The sequence below is a fragment of the Mustelus asterias genome, chromosome 12 (assembly GCF_964213995.1).
Source record: "Mustelus asterias chromosome 12, sMusAst1.hap1.1, whole genome shotgun sequence".
Taxonomy (NCBI): domain Eukaryota; kingdom Metazoa; phylum Chordata; class Chondrichthyes; order Carcharhiniformes; family Triakidae; genus Mustelus; species Mustelus asterias.
In genome coordinates, this window is record NC_135812.1 from 22,570,955 (window position 1) to 22,596,940 (window position 25,986).

The 25,986-nt window shown below is 43.7% G+C and overlaps 1 protein-coding gene across 2 annotated transcripts; it reads right to left on the bottom strand.

Moving 5' to 3' along the window:
- Positions 1 to 6,594: 6,594 nt before the first annotated feature.
- Positions 6,595 to 24,660, bottom strand: mrm1 (mitochondrial rRNA methyltransferase 1 homolog (S. cerevisiae)). Of its 2 annotated transcripts, none has more exons than XM_078224920.1 (6): positions 24,584 to 24,660; positions 13,381 to 14,316; positions 10,284 to 10,377; positions 10,053 to 10,173; positions 7,902 to 8,021; positions 6,595 to 7,171 (listed from the first exon to the last, which is right to left on the bottom strand). In XM_078224920.1, exons 2-6 carry the CDS (start codon positions 14,289 to 14,291, stop codon positions 7,128 to 7,130), a joined length of 1,290 nt encoding a protein of 429 aa, XP_078081046.1. In that variant the 5' UTR covers positions 14,292 to 14,316; positions 24,584 to 24,660; the 3' UTR covers positions 6,595 to 7,127. The 2 variants fall into 2 exon arrangements, with proteins under 2 accessions (XP_078081046.1, XP_078081045.1); XM_078224919.1 differs by having other exon boundaries at positions 24,351 to 24,606.
- Between the last annotated feature and the right edge of the window lie 1,326 nt (positions 24,661 to 25,986).

The following is a 25,986-nucleotide window of genomic DNA, read 5'->3' on the forward strand; positions in this document are numbered from 1 at the left end:
GAAATATATCGCTGTTCCTTCACTGTCGCTGGGTCAAAATCCTGAAACTTCCTCCCTAACAGCACTGTGGGTGTACCTACACCACAGCACAGGGACTGCAGCAGTTCAAGAGGGCAGCTCAAGGGCAATTAGGGATGGGCAATAAATGCTGGCCTATCCAATGACACCCACATCCCATAAAATTAATAAATGAAAAAATCTGAAATCAAATAAAAGAGCAAAACCCAAACTTTCAAAGAGAAAGGAAACAAAATGGAGATAGAGATCATGGTCTAAAATTGTTGGACTTGATGCTAACTCCAGAAGGCTGTGAAGTACCTAATTGAAAGATTAGATTCTGTTCCTCAAACTTCTGTTGAGCTTCATTGGAATACTGCAGGAATCTGAGGACAGAGAGATCAGTGTGGGAGCAAGGTGGAGAATTAAAGTGACAAACAAAATGACAGAAGCTTAAGGCGACAATTGCAGACTGAAAGAAGATGTTCCACAAAGCAATCACTCGGTATGCATTTGGTCTCGCCAGTGTGGAGCAGACTGCATTGGGAGCAGCGAACACGGTTTACTAAATTGGAAGAGGTATCCATAAATCACTGTCTCACCTGGAAGGAGTGTTTGAGGCCTTGCATGGTGAAAAGGCAGGAGATAAGAGGGCACGGTGGCACAGCGGTTAGCACTGCTGCCTCACAGCGCCAGGGACCCGGGTTCGATCCCCAGCTTGGGCCACTGTCTTTGTGGAGTTTGCACATTCTCTCCGTGTCTGCATGGGTTTCCTCTGGTTTCCTCCCACAGTCCAAAGATGTGCGGGTCAGTTGCATTGGCCATGCTAAATTGCCCCTTAGTGTCAGGGGGACTAGCTAGGGTAAATGTATAGGATTGTGGGTCTGGGTGGGATTGTGGTTGGTGCAGACTCGATGGGCCAAATGGCCTCCTTCTGCACTGTATGATTCTATGATCTCCTGTGCTTGCATGGGAAGTGTCGAGGGAAGCAGAAGGGGACATTGGGGGTGTTTGAGGAGTGGACCAGGTATCGGGGAGGGTGCAGATCCTTTGGGATACTGAAAAGGAAGAGTGGGTGATGTATCTGGTAGTGGCATCATCAGAACTTATTGCAGTCCGTTCCCTTAGGCCCAACCTTAATGATGGCATCAAGCCTGCTGATTGTGTTCCTTTTGTCTGACAATGCTTTCAATTTAGTAGAGTGTATTCACTGTTTACAAATGGAGTGTTCTATACTGGTGGAGACCAAATGCAGATTGGGTGACCTCTTTGCTGAAGGCCCCTGTTCAGTCCGCCAGCATCACCCCAAGCTTTTAGTCCCGTCATTCATTCTTCACCTTGCTTTCAAGTTGACCTCCTTGTCCTCGGCCTCCTGTAACCTACATGAGGTTCATTGCAAGCTCTAAAAACAGTATTTGATCTTTTGATTCCTCACTTTACAACCTTACGGACTCAACAACGAGTTCAACAATTTCAGATTGTGACTTCTGCCCTTATTTTGTTTCCCTTTCCTTTGTAGGTTTTGGTTTAACTGTCTTGTTTTTCTCTTTGCTTTCAGGAGTTGGGGGGCAGGGAGAGCTGCAGATGTTCATCCATCTGCCATTCCCACCTCCTCTAGATGTGTGTTGTAATTATATGAAGGTATCAATCACCCATATGGGATTGGGTAAACATATTATGCATTCATTTATTCAAACAAGACACATATGAACAGCTATACGTAGGTAGAAAGCTCGAAGACATCAGCAGCAGAACTGGGTGTGTGTGCTGTGCTCAAGAGCAAAAATGAAGCTAAAACTGGATCACGTGACACACTTCCATTCCAGTGATGTCATGCTGCTAACCCTTAAAGGTAAATCACAACACCAAATACTTTCTTTGCTTCTTTTCTGTCCCCAGTACCAGTCCCTTTGGCCTTGTACCACCAATCCATCCATCATTTAATCTCTCTTGTTTTCCATCCTATCACAGGGTTGTGTTTTTCCCCCACCCTTTCCCTTTCACTTACTTTGAAGCCCTATTCAATTTTTAACTTTTCCCCATTCTAATGAAAGGTCATCTGAAATGTTAACTCTTTTCTTTCCCCCTCCAGAGGCTGCCTGATCTGCTAAGTATTTCCGGCGTTTCCTGTTTTTATTTCAGATTTCCAGCATTTGCAGCCTTCTGTTTTAGAGCGTATCCTTATCGTCCTGGAGCTATTGCTTTGTGATTTAGTAAGCTAGTCAATCAATGACTATAACATTAATAATAATAATGGAAGACCTAATGAGAATATATGAAGGGGGTCCAGATGTCCTACATATTGCCAGGATAATAAATAATCCTAATTCTAGTCAGCCTTTAAACCAGAACACATGACATGCAAAGACCTTTCCAGAATGTGACACTTGAAGATATTTAACAATCCTTTGTACCAAAAGGGCCATCATTGATTGAAACAAATGAAGTTATAATAGATTTGCATTCACCCTCTAAAAGCAGACTGAAAATGGGAACTGTCAGTGTATTCAATCGGTACAATGATAACACAACTTTGTGTCCGCTGGATAATCAATCTATTGATCTAACATTGTTTTTGTTTTTATTAAAGTTTAGTTATATGGGGCTCCACAGAGCAATGAAACCACAAATTCAGAAACTGCTCATGTATAGACACCAATCACTAGGGTATCATAGGTTACGATAAGTTAGTGGTTATGGGCGAGCAATTCAGAGGTCGGGAGCTGAAAACCCATTAATGGTAAATTGTGAAAGTGAATTCAATAAATCTGATCATTTGTGGGTTGGTCCTAGAGAAATGCCCATTGTCATAAAAACCCAACCTGCTCACTACTGTCCTTCAGTACAGTATCCTCTTTGATTTATTACTGTCACATGTACAGGGATACAGTGAAAAGTATTGTTTCCTGCGCACTATACAGACAAAGCATACCATTCATAGAGTACATAGGGGAGAAGGAAAGGAGAGGGTGCAGAATATAGTGTTACAGTCATAGCTAGGGTGCAGAGAAAGATCAGTTTAATATACGGTAGGTTCATTCAAATCTGATGGCAGGAGCTCTTCTTGAGTCGGTTGGTATGTGATCTCAGACCTTTGTATCTTTTTCCCGACGGAAGAAGGTGGAAGAGAGAATGTCCGGGGTGCGTGGGGTTCTTGATTATGCTGGCTGCTTTTCTGAGGCAGCAGGAAGTGTAGATGGAGTCAATGGATGGGAGGCTGGTTTGTGTAATGGATTGGACTCCGTTCACAGCCCTTTGTAGTTTCTAGCAGGAGCCCATACCAATTTTGACATCACTACCCACGTGCACAAGATTAAATGCCTTTATAGCAACTGAGGATGGGCAGCGTATCCCAAGAACAAATTTAAAGTAAACTTCAGGCAGCAGGTACAATGCAATTACCGTGCAATGCACGGTCTATGTTTGACTGGAGAAAGAGGGCGCACATCAGTAGGGAAACTTACAGGACGGTGCATCAGAAATCCAGCCCAGATGGTGAGCAAAGCTGGCCATCCTACCAAGCTGAAAATGTCACTGCTTCAAATCCCACATCATCCTTGCAAAGTGAGCAGACTCCAACAGGCACTGAGACAGACTAGTAACAAAAATCAGCCCTTGTTGCTTTACAGGCGTGACAATCACATTAATGAGCACTATCTGGAAGAGTAAACATTGTAACCAACAATTTTTAAACTGCCAGAATCTGTCCTTCACTGCTCAGTTGCAACTAAATTTAATATCAGCCTCAACCAATCTCATCTTTATTACCGAATTACCATAGACATCAAAGCACATCGACATAAAAAGCATTTGACAAAAAACATTCATTTAGTAGCCTTTTATGCTGAGATTTTTATTTATTTCCCTTTTTATCTCCCCTGTTTAGATGAATTGTTGCATCTTTACCACTGCCCTGGTTGAGATCAGTTAGCTGAGTATACATCTTGAGAACCTGGGACTCCATTACCCCGAGTAAATTATTAAGTGAATGTAAAAGGTAGAGTCACCATTGTCACTGATGACCATCGGTTGTCCTCCCCTTTGAGGTGGAGAACTGACTAGTGGTGATTTAACCCGATTATCATCACGCCGCAGGGGAGGGGCAAGGCTGAGAAGGCGGGGCCTTCATGAATAACATCAGCTAGTACAGGAATTGAACCCGCACCATTGGCATCGCTCTGCATCACTATCCAGCCGTCCAGTCAACTGAGCTATATGAAGAACAACTGTATTCCAGCATCTATGAAACATCTTTAGCTCCTATGAAGTGTGGCACTGAGACAATGGTCTGAGTGGTCTCCTTCTGTGCTGTAACCACTCAATGATTGCATGATCCAGTGATGGGCTACCAAGATTAGTGAGTGGGCTGCCTGAGTGACCCTCCTTCATCTCAGTGGGCCGCAAGATTGAAATCGGGCTTGTTCACCAACCGTGACCCCGTGAGTACGATTAAATACATTTAATACACGCCCAATATTTCATAATGAGTTATAAAAAAAATTTCATATATTAGTAGAACTACCATCAATTTCAAATGGTAAAAACAAAAGACATATTTGCACTTTGATTGTATGGTTCTCAGTCAATGTTGTGAGCAATCAGCTTGCATCTCACTTCACTTGCCCTTGCTTTACATGCATATCACGTCAGTCATACCGGTCGGAAAAAAATTATGTGGATGGAAATCAGTGGATGTGGCAGCCCCGCGCTGGGCAAGTCAACAAGATGTCTCGTGGGCTGCACTCAGAACCCAGATGGGCCACATGTCGTCCCCGGGCCACAGGTTGCCCACCACTGGTATGATCTGCCTCGAGCTTCAAAACACAGTAACCATATAGGTGGAATTCTGGGCCTGGGGCACTGACCTCCAACTGCCCCCCCCCCCCCCCCCCCCCCACCCCCGACCTCCCGGGAGGCCTAATTGGCCTGGGGGTCCTAACGGCAATGCCATCACGTCAAGCCCCTGTGCATGATCCTCGCTGGTGAGGACCTTCACCGACGAGGCCGCTAAGGCAAGTCAGCCCGGACGATAGCGTCCCAGGGTAACTAATTATATTTAAATTGTATTTAAAATACATTTGAATATTGAAATTAGCCTCGCACCTGATATCCGGGCCCAGTAAAATCGTGTGAGGTGAGAAATCGGACCTGAACCCTATTTTTCGCTTCTTGCATGATCTCACCGGGCTCGCCCCACCCATCGACCGACGGGATGAGAAGAGAAGATCGTCCCCAAAACGCTGGTTGCTGATAAATGTAGTGTGTTGCACGGTGCACAGGGAAAGCTGAATGTTGTAGTGAGAGTGTCTAAAGGCCCACAAGCAGCATTGATGGATATAGTTAAAGTAAATCAGATATTAGGAAGTATAGTTAAGAGGGTACAATACAAAACAAAGAACACCACTGTGCCCCTGCTTATGACCTAGGTTAAGCCTCATCAAGGATACCATGCCGACTTCCGATCCACTCACATGTTGGAGTATATAGAAGCCCCAGAGAAGGTTTAGAGTAGGGCCTATGTTAATAACTGTTAAAAACCCATAACTCTCACAATAGGCTGTGAATTGGATCTCTTTACTTTAGAAAAGTGAAGGGAGACTTAACGTAAATATTTTAACGATAAAGAAATAAGACTGTGCACACATTGAAAGATTATTTGAAATATGTAAATTAGGGGGAATGGGGAGAAATGGATTATAAGCCAGGTCAGCATAGAATTAGTTTAGATGTCAGTAAGATCATTTGTCTTTTGAAAAGGCGATTAACTGTTGTGATAGATTTGCTGGACAGCTTGTTAGGAATTGTTAATGCTGCATACAAAAGGTAGATGGGATGTCGAGTAATGTACTCCATGGTCATTGTTACCTCCTGGAACTTGTTCTTGATCACCTTCAGGGGGTTGAGAATTTCCCAGCTTTCTTTCTTTCCCTGAATTGGCCTAGAGTTTCTTTTTAATCTGTTTTCCCCCTTTCCCGCAAGGTTATGCAACCTGCTGGAGGGTGGGAGTACTGCAAGCTGTGTCAATTAATTGCAACGTGGCTGAATGATACAGAACTCATGAAACAACTGGCCTTTTTTTCTGTCTGTCGCTTTGTATATTTGCACTTGTGCCCTTAGAACTGTACCCAGGTCAGGAAACAACATCTTCAGAAGAGGACAGGGTAAAAAAGTGGCTGAGGAGGGAGTAAAAATTAGATGTTTTCCCTGAACTATTTTATGATTTGCCTAATCATTGAAAATATAATGTTTCTCCTGTCCACAACAAGGAAAATAACCATTAGCCCATACAGGCTCCTGGCAATGAGACCCGGCCAGACCTCCAGTTAACACAACAACAAGTTCCCAGCTATAAGGCTACCCAGCTGGCATGATCTTGCAGTACGCCAGCCTGTTATTTTAAATATGACTTAAAGAAAGGATTCTTAAGTTATAAAATACAAGTATTCCATTATTATGCCACACCTAAAGGGATGCCAAATAAACTTGAGGATTGGAAGGATATAGTTAGATGAAGTAGGGTGGAAAAGGCTCGTGTGGAGCTGGGCTGAAAGGTCTGTTTCTGTGCTGCAAATCGTACACAATTATAGCACATACACTCCTTTAAAAATAATGTTCTATTTTAATTGTAATTTTTACAAATTCCAAATTATTTCACTGTACATATTTTCACTCAACTCCCCAGATGACTACAATATATTAGATCACATGCAAAGGAGTCTCAAGGTAAAATATTTTTTTCCCCACAGAGTAGGAAAGGTGGAGGTTAAACTTTAACCTGTACAATGAAACATTTACATCCCACATCACTTGTACAAAAGGCAATGTAAATAGCAGCATCATATTGATTATCAATACTGAACGGTCTTGGGTTTGATTATTGATACTGTACAGTGTTAGCTTTGATTATCAATACCCAATGGTGTTGGGTCTCGTTATCAATTATCTGTATCTATTACGTTTAGAATGAATGACAAATTGGATACAGAACAAAAGCACACAGCATTTAAACCGGTCCCAGCCAGGAAGCATCATTGCAGTTAGACACCAAGATGTTTCCAGATCCAAAGTAAATCACTTCAGCCTTTTCAGAAAACGGTGTGGGGCGGTCAGCATGGGGAGATAAGCCTTGGTCACACTTTCCTTCTCTTGCTGGCTATACAGTGCAAGAGAATCCCTGAAGAAAGAAATTCGGGAGAATCACCTCACAACAACAGAACAAAGCAGAGTAGTCAAGAATCTAGTCATTGTTAAAAGTATTGAGCTTCACGGTTGTTGTAATCTTGAGCTGGATCATGAGTGAAGTCGAGTTCTGTTTGCACAGGAAAATGGCCATTTCTCCAATTATCGAGACAACTATTGGCACGTGGAGAACTAATCCTGATCCCAATGAACCTGCACATGTCGAGTTACACTAACCCGCTCCATAGTTTTCACAAATACACACTATCTGTTGTAGTTTTTGTTAATAAAGGCTGTCAATTCATTTCCATTACTCACCAACTACAAAATTACAGATATAAAATATTTAATTCCACAATACTGCAAAGAAATTGCAATGCCTAAAATAGCATGAGACGCAAGCTATCAGGCAAACATTCTTGTTAGTCAAATGATTAGAGAAGTTAATGTGGTGCCTCTGATATAAAGTGCACGTCAGCAAAGAATGGTTCATGTATTAATTCTGAATTAAAGTGCAACTTACACCTTTCACAATGTACATTCAGCAGTGCTCTGAATAATTTTCCAAAGAATTCTACGTGAAGTATATGCCCAAAGGCTGACTATAAATTCTTTATAATGTTTAGTCTTCAATGTGAACAATTGTTGCTTCTGACTAGGGACAAAAAAAATTACACTGAACACAACTGGCTAAATTGGTGTGGAATTACTTCATGAACAATTACCTGCAGCAACAGACACATTCAAGGATTCAATCCCAGGCTGCAAGCCTCTACCTGCTGGTATTGTCAGCATTGTGTGACAAAGGCTTCTGATTTCATCGGAAAGGCCAAAACCTTCATTTCCTGGGAGCAGAAAAAAAGTTTGCATGTGTTAAGATGAACTGCTGGACACTCAATGGTGAAATGCAAAGCCAAGGCTAGTGATTTGGTGATGCAAAAACAAGGGAGACAAAAGTGGGTTCTTGCTGACTGCAGTAATACTGCACCTGCCAATCTGAAACCATTGTCTGCGGATTGCAAAGCAGTTGGCAAATCCCTGTCATACTGCAGATCGAACTTAATCTGGCCAGCACTGAATTCCAGTAACAAAGGCATCCTGTGCTTCGACACACACGCTCTTCTCTCAGCAGCTCATTCTTAAATATTAAGCGAGAGCAGGCAAGAATGCTTGTACAATGTTAAAGAGTCAGTGAACAGCTCTGGTACTTTAACTGGAGTTACGCTGCAGCCAGTGTGACATTTGAGTTTGTTTATTTGGTTTGACCTTAAAAGAGGCCAGTGTGACATCCAAGCATTTGGACGTCAAAAGTGGAACTTAATTCCCAAGTTAAAATGCCACTGTGTGCAATCATAACTGCTTTACCTTGACTTGCAGGTAGTGTTGTGCTCACACAGATAAGGAGCAGAACATTTTATCCACATTCAGCACCTCAGGTCAGAAGGACCACAGCCAGCTGCAGAATAAAGCTGGCTTCACTCTTCCCCGTGTACTCATACACAAGAAGAATATGGCAATGGTCAGTTCCCCTTCCGTTCCCACACTATTTTATATCAGTACATGATGCAGATGTAAAGAAATTTTAAAATATTTACATTTATACGTTGTCTTTCACATCCTCAGGCCATTTCAAAGCGTTTCAAAACCAATGAGTGACATTACAAGCAGAATCACTGTTATACTGCAGGGAAGACCAGCAGCCACAAAGCACACAGTAAGGTCTCAGAAACAGTAAGGATATAAATGGCCAGATAATCTTTTCTGCGGATGTTGGTTGAGGGATAAATGTTGGCCAAGACATTTGGGTCCATTGATGTTGGCCAAGATATTTGGATCCCTGAATAGCACCGTGGGGTTTTTTAGGGACACTGAGCAGGCAGACGACTTCTCAGTTTAATATCTAATCCAAAATAGAATCATAGAATCCTTACAGTGCAGAAGGAGGCCATTTAGCCCATCAAATCTGCATCAACAACAATCCCACCCAGGTCCTATGCCGTTAACCCCACTTACCCTGCTCATACCCCTGACAATAAGGGGAAATTTAGCATGGCCAATCAACCTAACCCACACATCTTTGGAGTGTGGGAGGAAACCGGAGCACCCGGAGGAAACCCACGCAGACATGGGGAGAACTTGCAAACTCCACGCAGACAATGACCCAAGGCCAGAATTTAACCTGGGACCCTGGTGGTAACCACTGCGCCACCGTGACGCCCTAAATTTACTTCACCCCAAATGGGACATGAACCCACAATCCCTGGCTTAGGAGGCCAGTGCCTTATCCATTAGGCAGCTTTACAGCAGCTTTAACCATGTCCTCAGCACTGCACTGAAGTGTCAGCCTAGATTTTGTGCTCAAGTCGTTTGAACTGGAAATAATGTTGTTATTTTTAAAGCATATACAGCTGTGACAACCCAGTTTTATAAAACTATACAACTACAGAATCGGTGCAATCAGTGAGCAGATACGGTCAAAGGAAAGAAGAGCAGGCGTAGGCCATTCGGCCCCTCAAATCTGCACCACCATTAATTGAGATCATGGCTGATCTATTTGCTGCCTTAACTCCACTTTCCTGCCTGCTCCCCTCCACCCCCACCCCCACATAACCCTCGACTCCTTTGATCAATAATCAAACATTTCTGTTGCAGAATCACTGCTGAAAGACATAAATTATCCATTATAATATAAACAAAGGAGCCATTTTACAAGAATTTTTCTCTTCAATTAAAACTCTCACCCTCCGTACATGGGCATCGTTGTATCAGGTTTAAATGTAGATTCGAACATCCAGTTAACTGGCAACACAATCTTTTTATTTAAATAAACACACTTGTCTATCACTTGCAAACTGTGCAGTCACTTTACACTTTACCTAAAACCAGGATGGTCTGTTCATTCCACTGGAACTGTGCACAAGGGATGGTTGGTGCACCGCTAGCCTCTGTAGACTTCCCAACTGTTCCTATTATTTGCCAGCCTAGGGCTGCTTTTGCCTGTATTGAAGTTAAAGAAGACATCAGTTACGAAACATTACCAAGTTATTTAGAAACACTCCCCAAAGCACTGTCATACTCTTCAACTTGTACATCTAAATTTGTGTTACCTTTAGCACTTGTGGCAAACTAGACGTACAATATACAGTCATAACTTCTACAGCTCCAGCACTAGCTTTGCTCACAGTTGGTGTAAGAGAACAACTGGAAGATAATACAAGGTGAACATTAATAAACAAAAATATTCAATGTTTCTCTTGGAACTGAAGCTCTATAATGTACATTTTGTAAATTTACCAGACATTCTGTTGTATATAATTCATGGTGAAATATTTAGCATACATTGTTACTGTCAGCTGTAGCTCTGTTGGTAGCTATCTTACCGCTGAGTCAGAAGGTGGTGGATTCAAGTTCTACTGCAGGATTTGAGCACATAAAAATCAAACCGACACATCAGTGCAGCGCTGAGGGAGTACTGCACTGTAGGAAGTGCTGGCTTTCACGTGTCAAACCAAGCCTGGCTTCTCAGAAGTGGATGTAAAAGATGCCTTGATACTATTTTCGAAGGAGGAGAGTTCTTCCCTGGTATCCTGGCCAATATTCATCCTCAACATCAGATCAACAGATTATCTGATCATTATCACACTGTTGTCTATAGGGGTCTGCCGTGTGTAAATTCGCTGCTGTATTTCCTACATAACAACAGTGACTACACTTCAAAGGTTCTTAATTGGCTGTAAAATGCTTTGGGATTTCTTGGAGTTGTGAAAGGCACTATATAAATGCAAGCCTTTATTTTCTTTATTGTCTTCCAGGAGGACACCTTGTATAGTCTGCACAATGACCTGCCGGCTCTCAGTGGCCGTGTTCATGCAAGAATAGCAGCTTCTTAGGTGCCATGAATCACACCCAGTTGGGAGTTACTGCCTTCAGGGTGGGAGCAGCTCATTTTTATAACAAGACTCGTGTAACTCAGTTTCTGTTGTAACTCTCAGAACTACAGGCTACTGCGATGCCTTGACATGAGGGAATGGTGTTTTGTGCAACCTCAGGATGCCCAAAGTGCTTCAGAGCCAATGACTTACTTCCTGAAGTTGGTACCTGGGCACAGCAAAGTCAATGCCAATGCCCAGTTGATCGATTTTGACGGTACTGATTGTGGGGTATAATATTACTGAGAACACTAGATCTCTGAAAACACAGCATTAAATCTTCAATGTCTGCCTCAGTTTAACATTTCATCTAAGATGTAACACTTCTGACACTGTAGTACTCCCTCCGTAATGCATTGAAGTGGCAGTTTGGATTACATGGTCAACTCCTACAACCATCTTTCAGATCTGGTGGTGAGGGTGTCGCCACCGAGAAGACTTGCCAGTTGGTTAACAGTAAGTGGATCAATACAAGTTTAAAATTACTGGCCCAATACTTGGAGGGAACAGATTTTATACAATTTATGTCCCTGATTATGAATAACACTGAGACCTGCTCTGGTTATATCCCAATGCAAATTTAGCAGTGCAATATGTCAAAATGAATGACCATCATTCTGTGAGTATAACAATCTAAAAATATTTTTTAATACTGAACAATCAGCAAAGTTAGGAGAGGATTTAAATAAAACGGTAGCCGTTGGTAACATCACTACGATTAATATCAGGTCTATCGTTTCAAAATGCCTTCACCAACCTACAAGTTTTTTCACTAACGTGCACCCATTACAAAACAATTACAACATTTTACATGCAGGAGATAGCAGCAATGTTCAAAAGGAAGAACTCAAATTCTAAGAACAATTTTGCCCCCAATTACATAGAATCATAGGGCGGCACAGTGGTTAGCACTGCTGCCTCACCACGCCAGGGACCCGGGTTCAATTCCAGTCCTCGGGTCACTGGCTGCGTGGAGTTTGCACATTCTCCCCATGTCTGCGCGAGTTTCCTCTGGGTGCTCCGGTTTCCTCCCACAGTCCAAGATAGGTGGATTGGCCATGGTAAATTGACCCTAGTGTCAGGGGCATTACCAGGGTAAATATGTGAGGTTACGGGAATAAGACTGGGTAGGATTGTGGTCGGTGCTGACTCGATGGGCCAAATGGCCTCCTTCTGCACCGTGGGGATTCTATGATTCTTTGATACATTTGTAGATTCTCAGTGAGAAAGGAGAAAGTTTCTTTGACCCCACTTTTGTAAAGCACACTTGGGCATCGCTATGGTGGCACTGTGCCAGCTTGATGAGATGTTCTGCCAGTATTCCTTAAATAACTTTGGCTCATTCTACAATGTGGGTTGGGAGGGTGGTTTGGATAAGAAGCTTCCTTCAGTGAATAAACAAGGTTTGGGTGCCACCTGCTGGACGGTTTTGTAGAAGCACCCACAGCGTTTTACAGCAACACGTGCAACAGAAATTGAGACATTCATTGGTATAATTTTTATTGGGGGAATTTCTCAGACATGACTTAACATCTGTTTACTTTCAAAAAATGAATCCCCTGATAAAAATACTACAGATATCCTCAAAAGGTGGTAATTATAGTTTAAAGTATCCTATTCTAGGATTAGTTTAGTTTGTTTATTAGTGTCACTTACAGGCTTATGTTAACACTGCAATGAAGTTATTGTGAAAATCCTCTAGTCGCCACACTCCGGCGCCTGTTCGGGTAACACTGAGGGAGAATTTAGTATGGCCAATGCACCTAACCAGCACATCTTTCAGACTGTGGGAGCAAACCGGAGGGAACCCACTCAGACACGGGGAGAACATGCAGACTCCGCACACACAGTGACCCAAGCCGGGAATCGAACCCGGTTCCCTGACGCTGTGAGGCAGCAGTGCTAACCACTGTGCCACCCATTAATTACCATTTAAATTCTTTTGCATGACTATTTAACTTCTATTCACATTCTTTCACCTCAGTGGAGTGCACGGCAGAGATGACACGAATCCATTTGCAGGACCATCACCCTGAGGGCATGAACCTTTCCATCTCCTACTGTCCAATTACAACATTACTTGATTTATTAATGTTTACATGCATTAAGTACAATTTCCCTACCTACGTGGGTTTTCATATATATTTCATAACAACATTTAAATGAAAATTGTCTTATATTTGACAAATAATGTTTAACAGCCATTTCAAAACTAGTGCTAAAAATACTTCAAGGGCACCAATGGTTAACTTACATGAAGAACCTCGATAGTTACCTGTTTTGCTGACTTACGAGAACAAGATCTGCTCCAAGGAAGTATGCTGAACGAAGCACAGCTCCCATATTCATGGGATCCTGGATTCCGTCCAGTGCCAGCCACAAGATCGGTTTGTCACTGTGTTCGATGGCAAGGCCATCAATATCTGCTGAACAGCATTGATCATAGTTCACATAGCGCAGTGGTGTCGCCTCAAGACAAATGCCTTGGTGAACGTGGCCCTCGCATAACCTGTCAAGCACCTTTCTCGTCACCTGACGCACTGGCACTCCCATTTCCCTGGTTCGCTGATAGATTCCCTGCATTTCAGCGCGCTGACTTCGATTCTCCTTAACGAACAGCTTGAAAACCTTTCTGCGTGGCTGGGAGAGTGCCAGGCTGCAGGGCGCAATGCCAAACAACACCTCCGAACCGCTCTCCCTTTCGACAGATTGAGAAACCTTTGGCATTTTTCTTTTTACAAAATCGTCATCTCTAAGGCTGCGGAGTTCCACGTTACGGACATGACTGGGTTTTGAGTTTGATCGTGCATGCGTGACTTTGGAAATGCTTCGAGACCACCGAACAAAGCCAGCGTCGTCTTGTTTTCTCGAAGTTCCAGTGGAAAGATTTCTTCCTGAACTCTTTGCCATTCGGAATGCAGTAGACCCTGGGAAGCTGTCCGAGAACTCAGTTAATCTCTTTGCATTACCTTTAACATCCAGCTCTGACTTACTGAAGATGTGTTCGTGGCTCTTACTTGGCTTTGATGCCGTCTCAGATTTAACTGTGGGCTTCTGTTTGACTGATGCTCTGTCGCTGGGTATTTCCCCTTTGCCGCTACAATGACGAATAAACCGCAGCCAGGAAAACTGCCAGAGACTCCTCCTCAGACACCTGGCAGCTTCGTTCGACATAACAGATGACATTGTGGCCTGTTTTTAAAAACTCCGCCTGTCAAAAGCAAATTGATTCTGTCAAGCCACTATATTCAAATGCTCATTGCTGAAGTAATAGTGACAGCCCAGTAAGTAAATGCACCACTAAATGTAGCAGCTAACCACACCAACCAGAAGGTCCCAAGTTTAATTTGTCTGTGCAGAGGCAACTTATCTCAAGCAGTAGTTAGGACGTGGCAATTTGGCTCATGCCCCTAAACTGGGAAGGGTAAACCGACTCGTTGCCATTCCTGATCAGAATTCAGTGCTGCCCAACATACACAGTGTCCGAATGTGAGCTAAGGACAGAAGCCCATAAATATCCTCCAAGTATTTACTGGGCTGCCACATAAAGCAGCAATCAGACAGCATGGGGAGCATTTGACACTCATCAACATAATGACACAGGGAGAGAGGGAAGAGAAGGAGCAAGTCCAAATATAAATGTCAATATAATCATAAAAACAAGGCTTTTTGAGCCTGCTTCGCCATTCAATATAACCACAGCTGATCTTCAATCTTAATGCTGCTTTCCTGCCTGATCCTTTGGTTCTCTTAGTATCCAATAATCTATTGATCTCACCTGTAAAAATCTCAATGAGTGAGCATCCATAGTTCACTGGGATAGGGAATTCCTATGAAGAAAATTATCCTGAGACTATGCCCCCTGGTGGCACAGTGGTTGTCACTGCTGCCTCACAGCACCAGGGACCCGGGTTCGATTCCAGCCTTGAGTGACTGTGTGGTGTTTGCACATTCTCCCCGTGTCTACATGGTTTCCTCCGGTTTCCCCCCTCAGTCTGAAGTTGTGTAGGCTAGGGGGACTGGCCATGCTAAATTGCCCCTTCGGGTCCAAAGGTGTGTAGGTCAAGGGGGATTATCAGGGTATTTACGTGAGGTTACAGGGATAGAGCCTGGGTAGGATACTCTGTCAGAGGGTCGATGCAGATTCGATGGGCTGAATGGCCTCCTTCTGAACGGCGGGATTCTATGATTCTAGCTCTAGACACTCCAGCCGGGGGAACAGCCTCTCAAAATGTTGTATGTTTCAATCAGATCGTCTCTCATTCTTCTAAACTCCAGAGAGTATAGGCCCATTCGACTGAACCTCTCCTCATAGGACCACTCTCTCATTCTCAGAATCAGTCAATCATTGTTGCACCACCCACACGTCCCCTCCACTCCTGACCCGTCCCGTCCAAGGCAACTGTATCCTTCTTTAGGCATGAAGCCCTATACTGTACACATTACTCCAGGTGTGGTGGTCACCCAGACCAATTGCAGCCTTATTTTTACTTCCTTACTTTTGCACTCTAACCCCAAAATACAATTTGCTTCTTTAATTAATTGCTGAATCTGCATCTTACCTTTCTGTGTGTCATGCACAAGGACACCCAAATTCCTCAACATTCCTTTAATATTTTCTCACCATTTAAAATGTATTCTGTTTATTCTTCCCACCTACATATTTCCCCACATTGGTAATGTTGGAGTTGTACAGAGCATTGGTTAGGCCACAGCTGGAGTACGGTGTGCATTTCTGGTACCACACAGGATGTGCGAGCACTAGAGGGAACGCAGAGGAGGTTCACCAGGATGTTGCCTGGGATGGAACATTTGAGCTGTAAGGAGAGACTAGATAGATTTGGATTGGTTTATTTACAGCAGACAAGGCTAAGGGAGGGACATGAGTGAGGTGTATAAGATTATGAGGGGTATGCACAGGGTGATTAGGGAGCAGCTGTTTCCTTTGGTTGAGAGGTTAATCACAAGGGGGCATAGTTTCTGGGTGAGAGGCAGGAGATTCAGAGGGGTTTTAAGAAAAAAAAATTCACTCAGAGGGTGGTGAGAAGATAGTGGAGGCCGGAAACCTTACAACCTTTAAAAAATATTTGGGTGAGCACTTGAAATATCATAATATTCGAGGATATGGGACAAGTGCAGGAAAATGGGATTAGCATGCCTCTAGTGGTAGTTATCAGTGCAGACCCAACAGGCCGAAAGACCTTTTCTGTGCTGTGCGACTCTATGACATTGCGCAACATCTGCCACCTCCTTGCCCACTCGCTAACGTCACACATGCCCCTTTACAGGCTCTTTGGGCTGGAATTTCGCTCAGCCAGGCAGATAGCACGCGTGGGGAAATTTCCCAGCTTGCCACACCAGTCTCAGGAGGAAGTGCTCTGTGCTGAGGTGGGCTATTTAAAAGGCCCACCCACTTTGTGGTAAATAAGGTCCAATGGCTTTGCCCCCCCCCCTCCCCCCCACCCCGTTGTCTCCTTACATTTTGGATGCACAAGCTCTCCCTCCTCATCAACTGCCTCCTCTCCACCCCCCCATTTCCCAAGCCATCTCAGTAACTTTTTTAAAAAACTTTTAAAGGGCTGAGAATTTAAATAACTTCACAGCTTGACAATTCTACAGACTTTCCCACACAAGCACTTACATCTATTCCAAAGATCTGTGAACCATGCACTAAAGGATAAGGCACATGCAACAGTGAGAAGGGTATCTGTTTGAACTCAACGGGATTTCCCAATCCAGGTCACACCCTCCATTTTATAGGTTTGTGAAATCCAGCCCTTTGTGTCCTCCTCACAGCTTCCTCTCCCACCTAATTTTGTACTGTTAGCAAACCTGAAACAATTCAGTTGTCACTGTTTCAGTCTGCGGCAGAAAGGCACGAGTGGAGGCTCGGCCCCTGAGACTGGGGATGGGGGTGATGAGGGAAAATGTTAAAATGAAGTTGTGATCAAAAATCTGACAGGTGGGTCAAGAACAGAAGCAGACAAGTCTGGTTGTCTATTTGCTCTTTCAAACACAAAGTGAAGAGAACCAGTGAGAAATATGTAAAAGAGACTAACGAATTCTAGTGTAGACAACAGTGAACCTTACATTTGAATTTCCATCCTTGAAAGTACAAAACACATTTAAATAGTTATCTCTAATGGCAAACAATGGACTCCAGTGCACATTTAAATTATAATTGCAACTCAACCAACACTATAATTTAATGCCCAGGCAGCTGATGAAAGCATCGAAACAGACAAAGATTTTTCCATTCGAAGAAATTTGGAAAAGTGCAACAAAGATTCAAACTCCAGTCCTTCATCAATGGAAATGCATCAGACCCAACGTCACACTAATATCAGCCAGGAGTCTGGGTTTCAGCAGACTGACTGACACAGGGGCAGTGACTGGTGATGTTGCTGAGATTTAACGAGGTGTCCTTTGTGATGGAGAAGGTGTGGGGCCAGAAGCTCAGCTTGGGGCCGAACATGCCATAGAGATAGCGAATAGTCTGGTTCAGTCTGAGAGTGTTCAGGGAGAAAGACAGAATTAGTGGCGAGGGAACAGAGTTTGTAAAAACGATGATTTCAATCTTCCCACTGCTGGGAGAAATTCTGGCTCATCCAAAATTTAATGTTAGACAAACAGTCTGACAGCAGAGGTAGTGGAGGGGTTTGGAAGGCACATGGAAATTGACCTCATATCTTTCAATTATGTCACCAAGCAATACTATATAGATAAGGAAATGAAAAGATAGATGTGTGGGGGATTCCAGGAGTAACAGTGGGCGAACAAAGAAAATGACAGCACAGGAACAGGCCCTTTGGCCCTCCAAGCCTGCACTGACCATGCTGCCCAACTTAACTAAAAGCCCCTACCCTTCCGGGGACCATATCCCTCTATCCCCATCCTATTCTTGCATTTGTCAAGACGCTCCTTAAAAGTCACTACTGTATTTGCTTCCACTACTTCCCCCGGCAACGAGTTCCAGGCACCCACTACTCTCTGTGTAAAAAATCTGCCTCGTATATCTCCTTTAAACCTTGCCCCTCGCATCTTAAACCAGTGCCCCCTCGTAATTGACTCTTCCACCCTGGGAAAAAGTTTCTGACTATCCACTCTGTCCTTTGCCTCTCATAATCTTGTAGACTTCTATCAGGCCACCCCTCAACCTCCGTCGCTCCAGTGAGAACAAACCAAGTTTCTCCAACCTCTCCTCATAGCTAATGCCCTCCATACCAGGTAACATCCAGGTAAATCTTTTCTGTACTCTCTCCAAAGCCTCCATATCCTTCTGGTAGTGTGGCGACCAGAATTGAACACTATATTCCAAGTGCGGCCTCACTAAGGTTCTATAAAGCTGCAACATGACTTGCCGATTTTTAAACTCAATGGCCCGGCCGATGAAGGCAAGCATGCCGAATGCCTTCTTGACTACCTTCTCCACCTGTATTGCCACTTTCAGTGACCTGTGTACCTGTGCACCCAGATCCCTTTGCCTATCAATACTCTTAAGGGTTCTGCCATTTACAGTATATTTCCTATCTGTATTAGACCTTCCAAAATGCATTTCCTCATATTTGTCCGGATTAAACCCCATCTGCCATCTCTCCGCCCAAGTCTCCAACCGATCTATATCCTGCTGTATCCTCTGATGGTCCTCATCACTATCCGCAAATCCACCAACCTTTGTGTCGTCCGCAAACTTACTAATCAAACCAGTTACATTTTCCTCCAAATCATTTATATATATTACAAATAGCAAAGGTCCCAACACTGATCCCTGAAGAACGCCACTTGTCACAGTCCTCCATTTAGAAACGCACCCTTCCACTGCTACCCTCTGTCTTCTTTGACCGAGCCAGTTTTGTATCCACCTTGCCAGCTCACCTCTGATCCCATGCGACTTCACCTTCTGTACCAGTCTGCCATGAGGGACCTTGTCAAAGGCCTTACTGAAGTCCATGTAGACAACATCCACTGCCCTACCCTCATCAATCATCTTCGCCACTTCCTCGAAAAACTCAATCAAGCTCATGAGACACGACCTCCCTTTCACAAAACCATGTTGCCTCTCACTAATACGATCACTTATTTCCAAGTGGGAATAAATCCTGTCTCGAAGAATCCTCTCCAATAATTTCCCTACTGATGTAAGGCTCACCGGCCTGTAATTACCTGGATTATTCTTGCTACCGTTCTTAAACAAAGGAACAACATTGGCTATTCTCCAATCCTCTGGGACCTCCCCTGTAGCCAGTGAGGATACAAAGATTTTTCTCACGGCCCCAGCAATTTCCTCCCTTGCCTCTCTCAGTGTGGGAAGAGAAGCTATTGCACGAGATTCTTAGCCCATAACTAGATGGCAAAACTGTAACCAAGCAAGGGTAGTCGCACTGAGTTGGTCAATGGAGGACACATCTTGGAGGATATTGTGGTCAGCCAATCCAAAATCTGAAGAGAGGTTAAGAAGGATGGGGAGGGATAGTGCATGCAGCATGGTGGCAGGCAGAGGATATATTTTACTTTGATCAGGATTGTTTCAGTGCTATGTCAGGAACAGAAACCTCACTGGGGAGTTTCAAAAAGAGTCATGGGAAAGATAGACATGAATTTGGGAGGTATCAAGGATTCTGGGGAGGAAAATGAGGTTGGAGATGGGGATGGCAGGTGATGGTGAGGCATTAGTGGGCAGATTGACGAGTGTAAATGGAAATCAGCAGAACAGTGAGAGAAAAAGCCAAATAATTAAGAAGTGCTTTGTAGTAAAGAGAGACAGCAAATAGGTTGAAGCTTATATGAAGGACAGCCAGGGTCCTATTTTCTTCTACGGTGTACATTTAATGAGATGGTAGTTGCTCACAACTAAAAGTAGTTGCTTCTATTTAAGTATTTATTAGTGTCACAAGTAGGCTTGCATTAACACTGCAATGAAGTTACTGTGAAAATCCCCTAGTTGTCACACTCTGGAAATTTCTGGTGTCTTACTACAAGAGGGTATAGTGAAAATGGACTTCTGTTTGCACTGCTGTTGCCATCTCTGTATAACAAAGACAACAAGGGCAATCTTGACCTCCCCTATTACAATAAGATTTAAACCATCAACATCTGCAATTCTCCAGTTTTAAGTTTAGTTTAAAGTTTATTTTATTATTGTCACAAGTAGGTTTACAACACTGCAATGAAGTTACTGTGAAAATCCCCTAGTCACCACGGTCCAGCCCTGTTTTGGTACACCGAGGGAGAATTTATCACGATCACTTCACCTAACCAGCACGTCTTTGGACTGTGGGAGGAAACCGGAGCACCCAGAGGAAACCCACGCAGACACGGGGAGAACGTGCAAACTCTGCACAGACAGTGACCCAAGCCGGGAATCGAACCCAGGTCCTGTGAGGTAGCAGTGCTAACCATTGTGCCACTGTGTCACCTTCAAAGAAATTAGTGAAGAAAAACAACCACAAAAAAAGCTTTACTTATGTAGGACTTGATGATAGATTGTAAAAGCATTGTTAATGCAAATTACGATAAAGTTGAACAGACACACATCAGGAATGCGAGAAATGAAGAGCTTCTATTCAAAATGGTGGGGGAGGTGGTGGTTATCAGTCAAAAAAAATAGTAAGATTTGGAAGACTGCATAGCTACTATATTTGTATACAACACAATAACCTAATTATGATTTTAAAATATAATCAGTTCACGTTACAAACTTCCATTGAAAAATGTCAACACAAAAATCACTTCCGACATTGCTTCATCAAACCAGCCTACAATTCTATTAAGGAGTTGTAATTTCTAAAAAAAAGAACCAATTTGTTATTTCTGAATAGAGGAAAATTCCACCTACATTACTTTATTTATGTAGTTTAATATTGAGTTAAGGAAAATATTAATACAATGAATTCAATCAATTTTACTTGTTACTAGAATTAGGTGTGAATTTAGTATTCAGATTAGTCCATTCTAGCCAAAGTAAATCAGTAAGTGTTTTGATGATTAAGGTTTTAAAGTAATACAATTTATTACTGTTATGATTAAGCCTTTGTATAGGTGTTTGTAATGGAAATCCGTATATATATATATATGAAATGGTATTAAGCATTTAGAAAGCAGTAAATATAATAGCTACGTATATCCAAACAACTTCAAGCCTAAATTCAATAGCAGGCAAAATAAGGCCGGATATTCTGTGGTTGCCTTCACAGCAATAGTTTCACATGAAATTCCCAGCAAGGATTTCGAATGTGGAAATCCTGCTCGCTATGTGTTACTCCAAGTAGATAAAGTTTAAAGTTTATTTATTAGTGTCACAAACAGGCTTACATTAACACTGCAATGAAGTTACTGTGAAAATCCCCCAGTCGCCACACTGATCTCCACTGGAGATCAATGGATCTTTCCATGGTCTGCCCCTCGCCCACTCCAATTCCCGTGACGGGCAGGACAGTAAAATTCTGGCCATGATTTAGGGTTTATCTGCTAATGAAACAACTTTGCTAAACAGCCTTTTCAAACTTCAACATACATTAGTGGATAGAGCCGTGAAGAAGGCCTATAGTGTGTTGGCGTTCATTATCAGGGGGTTTGAGTTTAAGAGCCGTGGGGTTATGCTGCAACTGTACAGGACCTTGGTGAGACCACATTTGGAATATTGTGTGCAGTTCTGGTCACCTCACTATAAGAAGGATGTGGAGACACTGGAAAGAGTGCAAAGGAGATTTACCAGGATGCTGCCTGGTTTGGAGGGTAGGTCTTATGAGGAAAGGTTGAGGGAACTTGGGCTTTTCTCTTTGGAGCGGAGGAGGTTGAGAGGAGACTTGATAGAGGTTTATAAGATGATGAGGGGGATAGATAGAGTAAAAGTTCAAAGACTATTTCCTCAGGTGAATGGAGCGGTAACGAGGGGGCATAACTATAGGGTTCATGGTGGGAGATATAGGAAGGATGTCCGAGGTAGGTTTTTTACTCAGAGAGTGGTTGGGGTGTGGAATGGACTGCCTGCAGTGATAGTGGAGTCAGAAATTTTGGGAACATTTAAGAAGCTATTGGATAGGCACATGGAGTATTTCGGGATGATAGGGAGGAAATAGCTTGATTTGGGTTTCAGACAAAGCTCGGCACAACATCGTGGGCCGAAGGGCCTGTTCTCTGCTGTACTGTTCTATTAGCACTCACTTAGAATCACGAAATAGTTACAGCACAGAAGGAGGCCACTTTACCCGTCACATCTGCACTGGCTCTCCGAAAAAGCAATTCACCTAATACTATTCCCTCGCCTTCTCCCCTAACCCTGCACATTCTGTCTCTTCAGATAACCATCTAATTGCCTTTGAAACCTGCCTCCACCACTCTCAGGCAGCGTACCCTCCAGATCCTAAACAGGCACTACGTGGAAATGTTTTTCTTCATGTCGCCATTGTTTCTTTTGCCAATTACCTTAAATCTGTGCCCTTTCGCTCCTATTTTCTCCTTATCTACTCTGTCCCCCCCTCCCCCAGACCCCACGTGATTTTGAATACCTCTATCAATTCTTGGCTCGCATGTGATATGAAAAATGGCTGCTTGGGTGAGATGGCGAAGGACAGTTGGCACCTGCAGAAGCCCCAAGAAGTTGAAGGGGGAGGGGTGGGGGAAGAACAGGGCGTTAGTGAGATTACCCAGAATGAAAGGTGGAAGGACAAATTATTGATGATCAAACAAGATATATCTGGTGACGTGAGCAGCTGGATGAGCTGCAATATCGCTTCCTGGCCTTTTGGCTAAGATGACGCGTCAGATTAAGCCCAAGATGGGGTGCAATGCCTTTTCAGCTTGGATCTTGTATGTCCCTCTCGTGGGTCCATGAATTAGATTCACTTGGAATTTGGTTTTTGAAGCAAGCAAGGAATGGATTTGTCAGGTCTATTCTGAGCATTGGCTTTGTAACTTTAAGGATGGAATAATTTTTTTAAAAAATCTCTTTTTGGCCTTAAGATCAAGTGTTGAATTAAGCCCAAGATGGTGTGCAATGCCTTATCTGCAACGACTAGGGGCTTTTCCACAGTAACTTCAATGCAGTGTTAATGTAAGCCTACTTGTGACACTAATAAATAAACTTTAAAACTTGTCAGCTTGGATGTTGATTATCTCTGTTGTGGAGACGATGAATGGGATTCAATTTGAATTTGTTTTTTGAGCAAGCAATGAGATGGATTCAGGGTCCAAGCTTTGCTGCCTCACAGCGCCAGGGACGCGGGTTCAATTCCTGGCTTAGAAATCTTAGAAGCCCAACAGCACAGAAAGAGGCCATTCAGCCCATCGAGTCTGCACCGACCACAATCCCACCCAGGCCCTACCCCCATATCCCTACATATTTACCCACTAATCCCTCTAACCTACGCATCCCAGGACACAGTAAGGGCAATTTTAGCATGGCCAATCAACCTAACCCGCACATCTTTGGACTGTGGGAGGAAACCGGAGCACCCGGAGGAAACCCACGCAGACACGAGGAGAATGTGCAAACTCCACACAGACCAGTGACCCGAGCCAGGAATCGAACCCAGGTCCCTGGAGCTGTGAAGCAGCAGTGCTAACCACTGTGCTACCGTGCCACCTGAGTCACTGTCTGTGCGAAGTCTGCATTTTCCCCCATGCCTGCATGGGTTTCCTCCAGGTGCTCCAGCTTCCTCCCACTGTCCAAAATCTCGCAACACCAGGTTAAAGTCCACCAGGTTTATTTGGAATCATGAGCTTTTGGAGCGCTGCTCCTTCACTCACCTGATGAAGGAGCAGTGCTCCGAAAGCTCATGAATCCAAGTAAACCTGTTGGACTTTAACCTGGTGTGTGAGACTTCTTACTGGGTCCACCCCAGTCCAACGCTGGCATCTCCACCTCATGGCACCCACAGTCCGAAAGACATGCTGGTTAGGTGCATTGGCTATGCTAAATTCTCCCTCATTGCACCCGAAGAGGCGCCAGAGTGTTACTTTCACAGTAACTTGTCAGGTCTATTCTGAGCATTGGCTTTGTAACTTTAAGGATGGAGTAAATTTGTTTTTAAAAATCTCTTCTTGGCCTTAAGATCAAGTGATGGATTTGAGCCTAAAATGGGGTACAATGCCTTGTCTGTGGTGACTAGGAGATTTGCACAATAACTTCATTGCAGTGTTAATGTAAGCCTACTTGTGACATTAATAAACTTAAAACTCTTGAGCATTGACTTTGTAACTTTAAGAATGGAGTAAAAAATATAAAATCAAAAGGCCTGAACTTACTATTTAAAATGTTTAGATTTTGGTGATGAGTTTTGCTCAGTGGGGCCTCGGCTGCTCTCTGGCTCCTGGCCACACACTGAGCTTCTGCTCAGAGGAAGCACCGCTGCACAATCCCCACCCACCCCCCAAAATTCACAGGGCGGACCGACAGCAGCCACAGAAAGAACGCGCGGGTCTCCTCCCCAACAACCACCAGGCCCACTTAGAGTGGAGAAGGCCTGGACCCCGGTTACCTGGCAACGCCCCGGCCGGAAGCGGAAATTCCCCCCATGTTCTGCAACCCCAAACTCCTTCCGACTTCAACCTGTCTGCTGAGCGTTCTGGGCTCGATGCCGCCTTCTCCAAACTGCACCTTGTTCACTCTGCGCCCTTTCAGTTCAGAGTTTGAGTTACCCACATCTCTGACATATTGTTAGGAGTAAGATTTATTATTTTTGGTTCCATATTTTTCCTTGATGAAGACCCCAACATATAATCTGGTCCCTGCCCTGACAAGTCCCACTCACCTAAATCCAGTGCCAAAACAGATAATTGTAGGCCACCCCCCCAAGCTTGCGTAGAGATATTGCTGCAGCTAAATGAATTAAACAGCATGTGCCAGAACTAATCAGTTATGGTTCCCCCAGCCAGGATCTGTGGTGGCAGTGGTTAGCACTGCTGCCTCACAGTATCAAAGACCTGGGTTCAATTCCCGGCTTGGGGGAGTCACTGTCTGTGTGGAGTCTGCATGTTCTCCCCATGTCTGTGTGGGTTTCCTCCCACAGTCCAAAAGGCATGTTGGTTAGGTGCATTGGCTATGCTAAATTCTCCCTCAGTGTACCCGAACAGGTGCCAGAGTGTAGTGACTAGGGGATTTTCGCAGCAACTACATTGCAGTGTTAATGTAAGCCTACTTTTGACAACTAATAAATAAACTTTAAGCTCCTGGGTTCTGAAGAACTTTCCACATTTGCCACCAAACCTGTTTGTTTCCCCCCCAACATTTGAGTGTTTTGATTTTATTATCTGCAGATAGCACCATGGTTAGCTCTGCTGCCTCACACCACCAGGGACCCAGGTTTAATGCTAGTCTTGGGTGACTGTATGGAGTTCACATGTTTTACCTGTGTCTGCATGGCTTTCCTCCAGGTGCTCCAGTTTCCTCCCAGTCCAAAAACGTGCATGTTAGGTGGATTAACCATACTCAATTTCCCCCGAATGTCCCAAGTTGTAGGGTGGGGTTACAAGGATCGAGCCTGGGTACGATGCTCTGTTGCTGGGCTGAATGGCTTCCTTTTACACTAGAGATTCTATTTCACATTCCATTAACGAGCCAGCTTTAACACAACTAGTGACCTGCCGGTGCTTTGGATCTGTATCAATTTCCATATCTCCCAAACGGAGTTTGTTACATTAGCTTGTACTAGCTATTAATCTGTGAGATAGGACATCAATTAGCCAAGCTCTCTTCACCTACTTGATTCAGGTCCTTACCTGCATGGTTGAGAGGTACATCCATGGTGAAACTGACTGCCTGTCACTGGTTATTGTACGCTAGCAAGACTCTCTCTAGCCACTTTTCCTTAATGCTAGAAATTTGTTATTTCATCCTAGTTCTTTTATTTGAATCAGAGGAAGCTCCTGCAATACAAAGCTA